General features: G+C 47.5%; 1 protein-coding gene across 2 annotated transcripts in view; it reads right to left on the bottom strand.

The window, feature by feature from the left end:
• WIPF2 (WAS/WASL interacting protein family member 2) overlaps positions 1-14,393 on the bottom strand; it is a 67,964-nt gene that overhangs the window by 15,425 nt on the left and 38,146 nt on the right. For both annotated transcript variants that reach the window (XM_025363735.1, XM_025363736.1), the window contains exons 3-5: positions 9,043-9,175; positions 7,126-7,242; positions 4,340-4,996 (exon numbers count right to left, since the gene is read on the bottom strand). In XM_025363735.1, coding sequence (XP_025219520.1) covers positions 4,340-4,996; positions 7,126-7,242; positions 9,043-9,175 — 907 coding nt within the window. The remainder of the gene's footprint in view (positions 1-4,339; positions 4,997-7,125; positions 7,243-9,042; positions 9,176-14,393) is intronic.

Below are 14,393 nucleotides of genomic sequence, written 5' to 3'. Positions count from 1 at the left end.
CGGCTAGTTTTTTGTATTTTTAGTAGAGACGGGGTTTCACCATGTTAGCCAGGATGGTCTCGATCTCCTGACCTCGTGATCCACCCGCCTCGGCCTCCCAAAGTGCTGGGATTACAGGTTTGAGCCACCGCGCCCAGCCTATTATTATTTTTTGAGACAGAGTCTCGCTCAGCCACCCATGCTGGAGTGTAGTGGTGCGATCTCAGTTCACTGCAACCACAATCTCCCAGGTTCAAGCGATTCTCCTATCTCAGCCTCTCGAGTAGCTGGGATTACAGGCACCCGCCATCATGCCCGGCTAATTTTTGTATTTTAGTAGAGAGACGAGGTTTCACCATGTTGGCCAGGCTGGTCTTGAACTCCCGACCTCAGGTGATCTGCCTGTCTCAGCCTCCCAAAATGCTAAGATTATAGGCATGAGCCACTGCACCCAGCCTACTTTATTTTTTGTAGAAATGGGGTTTCACCATGTTGCCCAGGCTGGTCTTGAACTCCCAGTCTCAAGCGATCCTCCTGCCTCAGCCTCCCAAAGCACTAGGATTACAGGTGTGAGCCTCTGTGCCTTACCCCCACTGTACTTTTCAAATGTACATTTTACAGATGAGAAAAGAGAGAATCAGCGATCTGTCCAATGTCACACAACAAATCGAGGCAATACTCAAATGATCTCTGACTAAAATACCTCAATTTTTTTCCAGTTTATCACTCTTAAGAATTGCTGCTCTAGCCAGGTACAATTGCTCACATCTGTAATCTCAGGGCTTCGGGAGGCCAAGGTGGGAAGATGGCTTGAGCCCAAGAGTTTGAGTCCAGCCTGGGCAACACAGACCTCATCTTAAAAAAAAAAAAAAAATTAATGAGCCAGACATGGTGGCAACACCCCTGTAGCCTTAGCTATCACAGAGAAGGAATGGAAAAGTGGGAAGCAAGAAAGCCTGCAGACATTTAACAGTACTCAGCTCAACCCACGGAAATTGCATTTTTCTCTTCTTCTATTCCTGGATGAGGTCAGAAAGAAATGAGCTTTGCTCAAAGAGTCTTTTGTAAAATCCCTAGTAAGAGTCTTTTGTAAAATCCCTAAGTTAAAAAAAAAAAGTCAAACCTGAACTTTACAGAATCAAGGTCCACCTTAGGACTACCTCCTTATGGCTAAAGCTAGGGAGATATGGGATCAGGAATGCAGCAGGCCACTGTTTGGCTGCCCTATGTTAGATGGCCAGCTGCCAGAGTACAAATCTGTGTGTACCAAATAAAGCAGCTGCACACAGGTTAATAGGCTTTTAATGCCTTGTTACTTAATGATATAACCTTTACCATTTTTTTTTTTTTCCTTTGAGGCAAGGTCTTGCTGTGTTGCCCAGGCTGAAGTGCAGTGGCACTATCACGGCTCACTGCAACCTCCACCTCCCAGGCTCAAGTGGTCTTCCCACCTCAGCCTCTCGAGTAGCTGGGACTACAGGCATGCACCACCATGCCAGGCTAATTTTTTAAAATTATTTTTTGTAGAGACAGGGTTTTGCTATGTTGCCCAGGCTGGTCTCGAACTCCTGGGCTTAAGTGAACTACCGGCCTCAACCTCCCCAATCCCAAGTGCTGGGATTACAGGCATGAGCCATCATGCCCAGACTCCATGACATAACTCCTTAATCAATGTTCTATACCTACAGAAACTGACTTTAAAATAAAAGCTAAGGGCTGGGCGCAGTGGCTCACTTGAGGTCAGGAGTTTGAGACCAGCCTGGCCAACATGGTGAAAACCCGTCTCTACTAAAAATACAAAAATTAGCCAGGTATGGTGGCACTTGCCTGTAATTCCAGCTACTTGGGAGGCTGAAACATAACAATCACTTGAACCTAGGAGGCGGAGGTTGCAGTGAGCAGAGATCGTACCACTGCACTCCAGCCTGGATGACAGAGCAAGACTCTGTCTCAAAACACAAACAAACAAATAAATAAATAAAGGATAAGAAGCTGTTTGGGGAGGGTATATCTCAAAGTCTAATGATACAAGGATATGGGAGCCAAAATTCCCAGGTCCAATAAGGCCCCAGAGAGCTGTCATGGTCTCCCCTCACTCTAAAATTTCAATTATGCTAATTATAAGGAGATTACACAACCTCTTCTTTTTCCAGGGTTCCTGAATTTCCTCCTTACCCAGCTTAGGCTTCATTATTGCAATCACTCCCTCACATACACCCTTTCCTTCCTGCCTCACTCTCCCTTAGAGTCGCACATGCCTAAAACATGCTAACACTGGTTAAACAGAGCTCTACTCTTATTTTGTACCTGCAAATCACAGTTGAACACACATGAGACTAATTAATCTCACATGAAATGTATGGCCCATAATCTCAAGTGGGCCCTTCGCGTGGTTGCCTATCTGAGCACATTTCCCTAATCCACCCATACTCCCATGCTCCAGATGACCATTTCATGCCACTTCTCTCTCCTCAACTCGCCTTCTCCTTCCCTCGCCTCAATCACAGCTGATGCTCTTGCTTTCCATTTCACTGAGAAAACAGAAGCAAATTAGAATAAACTTTCCACTTGCTTCTACCACTACACCCACCTACCCACTTGCTTCTAAGCCTATATGCTCTGCCTCCCCTCTTGTTACTACGGAAGAACCACATTTCTATCTAAGGCCAACCTTTTATCTGTGGATCACATTCTCTCTCCTCTGGCCTCCTAAGGTCATTATTCAGGCAATCTGTTCCCTCTCCTCTGATTCAATTTTTTCCCTCCCTCCTAAGTTTCATGCTACTCATTCCATCAGCATACAAATAGGTCTCCCATCTTGGGATGGGAAAAAACCAACTCTCAACCCCACATCTTCCTCCAACATTCACTTCACTTCTCTTCACCCCTCTCTCCTGGACTTTACAGCAAACTCTTTAAGATATTTCTATATTGCTATCTCCAATTTCTCTCCTCCTATTCCTGCATTCTTGAACCCACTCCAATTAAGCTTTCACTTTCGCCCTCCACCACTCCACTGAAACTACTCCAAAGGGTCCCATGATACTAAGACCAATGCCAGTTCTTGGCCTTTAACTTACCCGACCCATCTGCAGCACTGGGCACAGCTGACCACTTACTCTACCTTGGAGTTTCTCCATCACATTCTTGGTTTTTCTCCTTCCATCCTCACTAGAAGCTTTTCTGTTTCCTCCACTGGGTATTCTTTATCTTTCTTGCCTCTAATGTAGGAGGGCGAGGGCTTAGCCCTCATCTTTTTTTTTTTGAAACAGAGCGTCACTCTGTCACCCAGGCTGGAGTGCAGTGGCGTGATCTTGGCTCACTGCAACCTCTGCCTCCTGAGTTCAAGCAATTCTCCTGCCTCAGCCTCCTAGGACTCTTCTTATCTATACTCACTCCTTAGGTGACTTCATCTAGCATGTGGTTTTCAATACCATTCAAATGTGTCTCTCTAGTCGAGACCTCTCCCCTCAACTTTGGAGTCTGATAGCCAAGTACCAATTCATTATCTCTTCTTGAGTACCTAATAGGCATCTCAAACTTGTCTCAAACCAAACACCTATCTTCCCACAAATTCGCAGTAGTCCTAACCATCTGGCCATTTACTGCAACAGCCCAGTAACTGGTCTCTTTTTGTCACCTTTGTCCTACTGCAGTCTGTTATCAACATAGGAGCTAGTGATCTTTTTAAAAGGTGAGTCAAATCATACTACTTCTCTGTTTAAAACTCTCCAGTGGCTTCCCATCTCACAAAGTTAAATTCAAGGTCTTTGCAAAGTCCTGCAGTGTTCTCCCCTGCAGCTCCAGCTTTCCAACCTCTAAGTCCTACCACTCTTCCCTCCCTCAGTCTTTCTAGTCTTGCCACAAAGGCTCTCTTGCTGTTCCCAAAATGTTTCAAGAATACTTCTACCTTATGTTCTCTACATTTGTTGTTCCCACTGCCTGCAACAGCTGTTCTCCTAGATAACTACTAAGCTTACTCGTCACTTTCTTCAGGTCTTTGTCAAATTTTCACCTTATCAGTAAGGACTGTCTTGACTCTCTCCCTACTGCTCCAATTTAAGTTATCATCATCCGACCTCCGCCCCAGTACATCTTACTCCTCTCCTGTGCTTTGTAATTCTCTAAAGCATACTACATACTATGTATTTATATATTTTACTAGTTTGACTGTCCAAAACAGGAACTTTTTGTCTTTTCTATTTATTGCTATTTCCCTACCAACAGATCTGACGCATAAAAAGGTACTCAATAAACCCACTGAATGAATAAATGAATTACTGTCTTCAAGCAGTGCTCTGGGGAAAAGATAAAATCAATTCACAGCACGATAGGGAAAAAGGTGCTTCCAAGCACTTACCTGCTCCCCGACTGGGAGGGTCTCGGGCTGGGGGAGGTGGCCTATTACTCAGTAAAGAGGAGGAGGCTGAGGTGGGCGGAGGAGGTGCTAGGCCTCTGACAGGCCCTGGTGTCTTCCTATGCAAAGAATTGTGTCTCTGTGGCAGCTCAGGGGCTGACTCATTAGTGGGGCTAGAGGGTCCATTGGGGACCCCAGGAGGCTGGCGGTAAGGCGGAGGAGGAGGAGCCAGAGACTGGCCACTTGGTCCCGTTCTGATATTCACAGGGGAAGGAGGTGGTTTGACTGGGGGTGGAGCAGGAGGTCCCTCTCGACCAGGATGAAGCCTCTGTCCAGGCGTCGGCGGCAAGGGTTTCTCTCTGTTGTAGGCGGGGGCTTTGTTGCTGTGCATAGGCAGAGGTGTGGGGGGTGCGTTGGCACGCCGCCCTGGGGGTGGCGGAGGAGGGGCAGAGGAGCTGTGCTTCATGCCCGTACTGCTGGTGGTATTAGGCCGAGAGAGGTCCGGTAAAGAGGGTCTCTGCATCCGGGGCAGTTCTGGGAGTGAGGCCCGGCTGCTGTCTGTATCATCCTGAGGACGCCCGCTGGCTGCAGATACTGGAGGCCTTGGGGCAGCAGCTCGAGAACTGGGGACTTGCAGGGCCGGCTTACCAGCTAGGTTCTCTACAAATACACAAACACGGGGTCAACAGAGCTAGACAGATACTGGTCAGTATCTCTACTTGACTCAGCTCCTTAGTGCAACCTGCATGGTAGTAGGGAAAGGACTTGCATAGTTCTGGGTTTTTGCTTTTTTGTGTGTGTGACAAAGTTTTGCTGTTGTTGCCCAGGCTGGAGTGCAATGGCACGATCTCAGCTCACCGCAACCTCTGCCTCATGGGTTCAAGTGATTCTCCTGCCTCAGACCCCTGAGTAGCTGGGATTACAGGCGCGCACCACCACACCTGGCTAATTTTTGTATTTTTAGTAGAGATGGGGTTTCCCCATGTTGGCCAGGCTGGTCTCAAAATCCTAATCTCAGGTGATCCACCCACCTCGGCCTCCCAAAGTGCTGGGATTACAGGCGTGAGCCACCACATCCGGCCTAGTTCTAGGTTTTAATATGGTTTCAGGCTCAGGATACATTGTTATTTATTTTTAAATTTTACTTTATTTTTGACAAGTAATGATTTTATGTATTTATGGGATACAATGCCTTTTTATATGTATACATTGTGGAATGATTAAATCAAACTAACATATCCATCACCTATTTTTCTTTTTATGGTGAAAACACTTAAAATCTACTCTACAACAGGCGCAGTGGCTCATGCCTGTAATCCCAGCACTTTGGGAGGCCAAGGCGGATGGATCACTTGAGGTCAGAAGTTTGAGACCAGCCTGGCCAACATGGCGAAACCCCATGTCTACTAAAACTACAAAAATTAGCCAGGTGTGGTGGCCTGTGCCTGTAATCCCACCTACTTGGGAGGCTGAGGCAGGAGAATGGCTTGAACCCAGGAGGGGGAGGTTGCAGTAAGCCAAGATGGCGCCACTGCACTCCGGGCTGGGCCAGAGCAAGACTCCATCTCAGGAGGAAAAAAAAGAAAAGAATAAATAAAATAAAACTCTTTTAGCAATTTTCTTTTTTTTTTTTTTTTGAGACGGAGTCCCGCTCTGTCGCCCAGACTGGAGTGCAGTGGCCGGATGTCAGCTCACTGCAAGCTCCGCCTCCCGGGTTTACGCTATTCTCCTGCCTCAGCCTCCCAAGTAGCTGGGACTACAGGCGCCAGCCACCTCGCCCGGCTAGTTTTTTGTATTTTTTTAGTAGAGACGGGGTTTCACCGTGTTAGCCAGGATGGTCTCGATCTCCTGACCTCATGATCCGCCCGTCTCGGCCTCCCAAAGTGCTGGGATTACAGGCTTGAGCCACCGCGCCCGGCCACAATTTTCAAATATACATCAAGTATAATCAGGGGTCGTCTGATTATGCCCCTGGGGCCACGCACCTGTACAGGTCAGTGACCTGTTAGGAACGGGGCACACAGAAGGTGAGAGAGTAAGCATTACCGCCTGAGCTCCGCCTCCTGTCAGAAGAGCAGCAGCATTAGATTCTCATAGGAGGGCAAACTCCACTGTGAACCGCCCATGTGAGGGATCTAGGTTGCATGCCCCTTATGAGAATCTAACTAACGCCTGATGATCTAAGGTGGAACAGTTTCATCCCGAAACCATCCCCGACCACCATCCATGGAAAAATTGTCTTCCATGAAACCAGTTCCTGGTGCCTAAAAGACTGGGGACTGCTGCAATAGATCACTAAAACTTATCCCTCCTGTCTAACTGAAACTTTGTACCCTTTGACCAACATCTCCCCTTTCTCCATCCCAACACCTACTGCCCCCAGCCTCTAGTAACCAACGTTTCACTCTCTACTTCTATGAATGAGTTCAACTGTTTCAGATCCCACATATAAATGAGATCATGCAGTATTTGTGTTTTTGTACCTGGCTTATTTCACTTAGTATAATGTCCTCCAAGTTCATCCGTATTATCAGAAATGACAGAAGTTTCCTTCTTTTCTAAGGCTAAATAGTATTCTAGTGTATATATACCACATTTTCTTTATCTAAATTGCATCTGCTTTCATTTAATCCCTCAGCTTTTGCTGTATTCTACTGTATAACTCCTCCCCTGCTCCCAAGTCTTTCTGCCCCCGACCTTTACCACACTCCTCAACCTGAGATGGCCCACTTGGGACATCAGAAATTAACACACCAGGGAAATATTCTGGGAAAGTACTCATCAGATACCTGAACCGTCCTTGGCCCCCACAGGTCGAAGCTTCGGCACTCCTCCTTGGAACAGACCTCCCTTGGGCTGCAGGGCAGCTCCTCCAGAGCCATAGCCACCACTGCTTCCTTTGGGCTCTGGAAAGCATACCAGTAGGGTTTTCATTTCACATGCTCTCAGCTGATGACCAAGTCAATCATGAGGGGAAATCCCTCCTCTGTCTGGGCTATCGCTTGCAAACAAACCAGTCTTGTTTTTGCCCTTCTATTTAAAAAAGCAGGCCTGGTACAGTGGCTCATGTCATTAATCCCAGCATTTTGGGAGGCCAAGATGGGAGGATCACTTAAGTTCAGGAGTTCGAGAGCAGCCTGGGCAACATAGTAGGACCCTGTCTCTACAAAAAATTTCAAAAATTACCCAGGCATGGTGATGCATGCCTATATACTTGGGAGGCTGAGATGGGAGGATTGATTGAGCCTGGGAGGTCGAGGTGGCAGTGAACCATGATCGTACCACTGCACTCCAGCCTGAGCAACAGACAGAGCAAGACCCTGTTTCAGAAAAAAAAAAAGAGAGAGAGAAAAGAAAAGATGGGAAAGCTAGGCGTCTCTGCTCCACAGCTTTGTGTAGGGATGAAACTCTTTGTTGTGATGAAAGAGAAAGAACAAGTGAGGCTGGGCGCAGTGGCTCACACCTGTAATCCCAGCACTGTGGGAGGCCGCGGTGGGCGGATCACGAGGTCAGGAGATAGAGACTACGGTGAAACCCCGTCTCTACTAGAAATACAAAAAATTAGTCGGGCGTGGTGGCGGGTGCCTGTAGTCCCAGCTACTTGGGAGGCTGAGGCAGGAGAATGGTGTGAACCCGGGAGGTGGAGCTTGCAGTGAGCTGAGATTGTGCCACTGCACTCCAGCCTGGGTGACAGAGTGAGACCCCGTCTCAAAAGGAAAAAAAAAAGAACAAGTGGCTGATCTTCCTTTATTTAGGGCAAAGGGATAAGGGGGTTAAATAAATGTTTGTGGGGCCAGGCGCAGTGGCTCATGCCTGCAATCCCAGCACTTTGGGAGGCCGAGCAGGTGGACCACCTGAGGTCAGGAGTTCAAGACCAGCCTGGTCAACATGGTGAGACCCCCCGTCTCTACTAAAAATACAAAAAATTAGATAGGCGTGGTGGCACGCACCTGTAATCCCAGCTACTTGGGAGGCTGAGGCACGAGAATCATCTGAACCCAGGAGGCAGACGTTGCAGTGAGCTGAGGCCACGCCACTGCACTCCAGCCTGGGCAACAAGAGCGAAACTCAGGCTAAAAAAAAAAAAGTTCAACATAGTTATCTGGACTCTCCTCTCCACATCTCAGATGATTGATAGAAGGTCAAGGGATCAGGGACCAGTATGTGAGCACTCTCCAGAGGCCTACAGGAACGGACACTTGTAGCAATCATAAAATCAACCTTGGTTTCAGTCAAGAGGTTTCTAGGAATGTGGCAGTATCCTCAAAGGACAGTCAAGGATGTGCCCTGATGAGTATTAGTTACAATAAGAGATGGCAGCCTTCTTTTTTTTTTTTTCTTTTCCTTTTTGAGAGACAGAGTCTTGCTCTGTTGCCCAGGCTGGAGTGCAGTGGCGCAGTGACGTGATCACAGCTCACTGCAGCCTCGAACTTCTAGGCTCATGCAATCTTTCCACCTTGACCTCCCAAAGTGTTTGGCTTACAGGCATGAGCCACCACGCCCAGTGAGATGGTAACCTTAAACCTGAGATGCTCTCCAAGAGTCAAGAAGAAACTTGTAAGGTTCAGAAGAATGAGAAGAGAGCCAAAGCACATCCCAGGACAAAACTCTCCCACTCAAGCCCCAATAAAAATAACAACACAGCCAAGTCTTCAAGTCACTCCTGGGATCCTGCCGGTTCACTAGGAAATGAAGCTCAGACTCACTCTCGAGGATGGGAGCACTCCGATCATTAATGTTGGTCACCTTCTTCAGCTTGGTCCCTTTGCAAATGTCCTGTAAGAGGGCGCCTCGACCCCGCTGCTCATCTCTACTCAGCTTGGGCTGCTCTGTGTTTGCCTGGAGGATAAGAGAAATGTAAGTTCACCCTAAATAGTTCCCTTTATCGGCCAGGTGCAGTGGCTCACACCTGTAATCCCAACACTTTGGGAGGCCAAGGCAGGTGGATCACTTGAGGTCAGGAGTTCGAGACCATCCTGGCCAACATGGTGAAACCCTGTCTCTACTAAAAATACAAAAAATTAGCCAGGCATGGTGGCACATGCTGTAATCCCAGCTACTCGGGAGGCTGAGACAGGAGAATCACTTGAACTCGGGAGTTGGAGGTTGCAGTGAGCCGAGATCACACCACTGCACTCCAGCCTGGGCAACAGGGCGAGAATGCGTCTGCAAGAAAAAAAAAAAAGTTCCCTTTATCACAAGCTTGGGATAAATGACTTAAAGCAAACGGATTCCTTGAAATATCTGTCTAACGTCATTAGATATATATGCCAAAGAGCAATATCAATGTGCATCATCCTTTTCAGTTTTTTCCCTCCTGTTCTATCTTCTGTGAAGGAGCTCCATTTCCTTCTTATTCAGAAGCTTCTGATGGGAGGCCTGCAGTAATACTTAGTTATCTTTGTGCTAGTCTGCATGTGAGACACTATGTATGTATGTTAATGTGTATCATCACCATCAAGGCAAAATTTAGTCCCTACTATGACTTAGGCACTGTGGTAAGCACAATATTTGCCTTAGCTGATTTAAATCTCGAAACCTTCCCATGAGAAAGGTATTATTATCATTGTCGCCATTTAGAAAGGGTGGGCCAGACGCTGAATAGCTATCTAAGGTCATGCAACTAATAAACGATAAAACAAGGGTCCAAACTCCAACAGTGACACTAAAAACTCATATCCTATCTCAACTAACATACCCTACTGTCTCCCTATTACTTCAATTTAACCTCTAAATAAAGTTATAAAGTAAACTATATTATTCTCATTCCAAAGATGAGGAAATAAAGGTAATGTCACATCATTAATAAACAAACAGCCAAGATTTTTTTTTTTTTTTTTTTTTTTTGAGACGGAGTCTCGCGCTGTGTCACCCAGGCTGGAGTGCAGTGGCGCGATCTCGGCTCACTGCAAGCTCCGCCTCCCAGGTTCACGCCATTCTCCTGCCTCAGCCTCCGAGTAGCTGGGACTACAGGCGCCCGCCACCACGCCCGGCTAGTTTTTTGTATTTTTAGTAGAGACGGGGTTTCACCATGTTAGCCAGGATGGTCTCGATCTCCTGACCTCGTGATCCGCCCGCCTCGGCCTCCCAAAGTGCTGGGATTACAGGCTTGAGCCACCGCGCCCGGCAATTTTTGTACTTTTAATAAAGACGGGGTTTCTCCATGTTGGTCAGGCTGGTCCTGAACTCCCAACCTCAGGTGATCCACCTGCCTCGGCCTCCCAAAGTGTTGGAATTACAGGCATGAGCCACCGTGCCCGGCCGCATGCATGACTTTTTTTTTTTTTTTTAAATCTTGAAGCGATGTCTCACTCTGTCACCAGGCTGGAGTTCAGTGGCATTATCTCGGCTTACTTCAGTCTCTGCCTCCCAGGTTCAAGTGATTCTCCTGCCTCAGCCACCTGAGTAGCTGGGATTATAGGCACGTGCCACCGCACCCGGCTAAGTTTTTTGTATTTTTAGTAGAGATGGGGTTTCACCATGTTGGCCAGGATGGTCTCGATCTCTCAACCTCACAATCCGCCTGCCTCGGCCTCCCAAAGTACTGGGATTACAGGCGTGAGCCACTGCGCCCAGCCGCATGCATCATTTTTTATACTGCAGTGTATGAAGTTCAGGTCAGAGGCATGAGGACGAGATACACATATTTGAAGTTTGGGGAGTTATGGTGGCAATCAAGCCCTGGGACGGGGTGGGTGTGCCCAGGAGCATTTGAATAGAGGCTGAGGATAGAACTCTGGGAAATGAGGTTTAAGAGGTAAGTGGAAGATGAAGAACCTGAAAAGAACCATGTTGTTGAAAGGTTACAAAAATTAGCCAAATGTGGTGGCATGTACCTGTAGTTCCAGCTACTTGGGAGGCTGAAGTGAGAGGATCACTTGGGCCTGGGAAATTGAGGCTGCAGTGAGCAGTGATCGTGCCACTGCACTCCAGCCTGGATGACAGAATAAGACCCTGTCTCAAGAAAAAAAAAAAGCAAAAACAAAAAAAGCAATCAGAGAATAGAAAACGCCTGGGGCTTCGAGACAATCAGAGCATTCAAATCTTGGCTGTTGCCGGGCGCGGTGGCTCAAGCCTGTAATCCCAGCACTTTGGGAGGCCGAGACGGGCGGATCACGAGGTCAGGAGATCGAGACCATCCTGGCTAACATGGTGAAACCCCGTCTCTACTAAAAATACAAAAAACTAGCCGGGCGTGGTGGCGGGCGCCTGTAGTCCCAGCTACTCGGAGGCTGAGGCAGGAGAATGGCGTGAACCTGGGAGGCGGAGCTTGCAGTGAGCCGAGATCGCGCCACTGCACTCCAGCCTGGGTGACACAGCGCGAGACTCCGTCTCAAAAAAAAAAAAACAAAAAAAAAAAAATACAAAAATTAGCCTGGCATGGTGGCACAGGCCTGTAATCCCAGTTACTTGGAAGGCTGAGCCAGGAGAATTGCTTGAACCCAGGAGGCATAGGCTTCAGTGAGCCGAGATCCCAACATTGTACTCCAGCCTAGGCAACAAGAGCAAAGCTCCATCTCAAAAAATAAAAATAAAAAAAAAGATGCAAGTTAAAACATAGTAACTACCAACTGGTAAAGGTTAAAATCAGAAGGCCAGGCATGGTGGCTCACGCCTACAATCCCAGCACTTTGGGAGGCCAAGGCGGTGGATCAAGAGGTCAGGAGACCAAGACCATCCTGGCCAACATGCTGAAACCCCGTCTCTACTAAAAATACAAAAATTAGCCAGGCGTGGTGGCATGCGCCTGCAGTCCCAGCTACTCAGGAGGTTGAGGTAGGAGATTTGCTTGAACCTGGGAGGCGGAGGTTGCAGTACGCTGAGATCGCACCACTGCACTCCAGCCTGGGTGACAGAGCGAGACTCCGCCTCAAAAAAAAAAAATTTTTTTTTTTTACTAAAGAGACTGTAAAAACTTACTGAAGGCAGGGTTCATAAAGGCAGGAACCACACTGCTCACTGCTGCAGAGTGCCTGGCACAGAGAGGAAGCTCAAAAAATGCGCAGGATGGGCCGGGCGTGGTGGCTCACACCTGTAATCCCAGCACTTTTGGAGACCGAGGTGGGTGGATTATGAGGTCAGGAGTTCCAGACCAGCCTGGCCAACATGGCGAAACCCCGTCTATACTAAAAATACAAAAATCAGCCTGGCATGGTGGTGCATGCCTGTAATCTCAGCTACTTGGGAGGCTGAGGCAGAAGAATCGTTTGAACCTGGGAGGCAGAGGTTGCAGTGAGGCGAGATCACACCACTGTACTCTAGCCTGGCTGACAGAGCAAGACTCTGTTTCAAAAAATAAATAAGTAAATAAAATTAAAAAATGAAAAATAAATGCACAGGATGAATAACTATGGTAGTCGTAAGAATTCAGGGAAAAGGGAATTTTTATACTACCTAGGGTAAGATAAATTGGTATAATCTTTCTAGAAAGCAATTTAACAATATGTATCAAAAGCCTTAAAAATGTCCAGGCCAGGTGCAGTGGCTCATGCCTGTAATCCCAGCACTTTAGGAGGCCGAGGCAGGCAGATCACCTGAGGTCAGGAGTTTGAGACCAGCCTGGCCAACATAATGTAACCCTGTCTCTGCTAAAAATATAAAATTAGCCAAGCATAGTGGCACACGCCTGTAGTTCCAGCTACTTGGGAGGCTAAGGCAGGAGACTCGCTTGAACCCAGGAGGCAGAGGTTGCACTGAGCTGAGATCGTGCCATCGCACTCTAGGCGAAAAGAGCGAAACTCCATCTCAAAAAAAAAAAAAAAAAGGCTTGAAAAATGTGTGGCACAAGAATTCTACTTCCAGGAATTCATTTTAAGAAAACAACTGGGGCCGGGCGTGGTGGCTCAAGCCTGTAATCCCAGCACTTTGGGAGGCCGAGACGGGCGGATCACGAGGTCAGGAGATCAAGACCATCCTGGCTAACACGGTGAAACCCCATCTCTACTAAAAAACACAAAAAACTAGCCGGGCGAGGTGGCGGGCGCCTGTAGTCCCAGCTACTCGGGAGGCTGAGACAGGAGAATGGCGTAAACTCAGGAGGCGGAGCTTGAGCGAGACTCCATCTCAAAAAACAAAACAAAACAAAAAAAAAACAACTGGACAAGTGCACAAAGATGCTAATAATAGCAATAAACTATTTCTAATGGCATAAAACTGAAAATAATCTAAAAGCTAAATCAAAAGGAACAATGATAATATAAGCATACAATGGAATGCCAATTAAGCTCTCAAATATTTAAAAGTAAATATCTTTTTATAGCAATAATGTTTGACACAATCTTTTTTTTTTTTTTGGAGACAGACTCTCCCTCTCTTGCTCAGGCCAGAGTGCAGTGGTGTGATCTCGGCTCACTGCAAGCTCTGCCTCCCAGATTCGAGAGATTCTAGTGCCTCAGCCTCCCAAGTAGCTGCGACAACAAGCGTATGCCACCACACATGGCTACTTTTTTTTTGTATTTTTAGAAGAGATGGGGTTTCGTCATGTTGGCCAGGCTGGTCTCAAACTCCTGACCTCAGGTGATCCACCTGCCTTGGCCTCTCAAAGTGTGGCCACTGCCCCTGGCCTCGTCAAGTAAAACATTTTGAAAAACAATACATATGACCTGGTGTGGTGGCTCACACTTATAATCCCAATACTCTGGGAAACTGAGGTAGGTGGATCATCTGAGGTCATGAGTTCAAGACCAGCCTGGCCAACTTGGTGAAACCCCGTCTGTACTAAAAATACAAAAGTTGGCCGGGCGCAGTGGCTCAAGCCTGTAATCCCAGCACTTTGGGAGGCCAAGACGGGCGGATCACGAGGTCAGGAGATCGAGACCATCCTGGCTAACACGGTGAAACCCCGTCTCTACTAAAAAATACAAAAAAACTAGCCGGGCGAGGTGGCGGGCGCCTGTAGTCCCAGCTACTCGGGAGGCTGAGGCAGGAGAATGGCGTAAACCCGGGAGGCGGAGCTTGCAGTGAGCTAGTGAGCTGAGATCCGGCCACTGCACTCCAGCCTGGGCGACAGAGCGAGACTCCGTCTAAAAAAAAAAAAAAAAAAAAAAAAAAATAGATT

The sequence above is a fragment of the Theropithecus gelada genome, chromosome 16 (genome assembly GCF_003255815.1).
Source record: "Theropithecus gelada isolate Dixy chromosome 16, Tgel_1.0, whole genome shotgun sequence".
Lineage (NCBI taxonomy): Eukaryota > Metazoa > Chordata > Mammalia > Primates > Cercopithecidae > Theropithecus > Theropithecus gelada.
The sequence above is the reverse complement of the archived record's forward strand: the minus strand, read 5'-3'. Positions and strand labels throughout refer to the sequence as shown.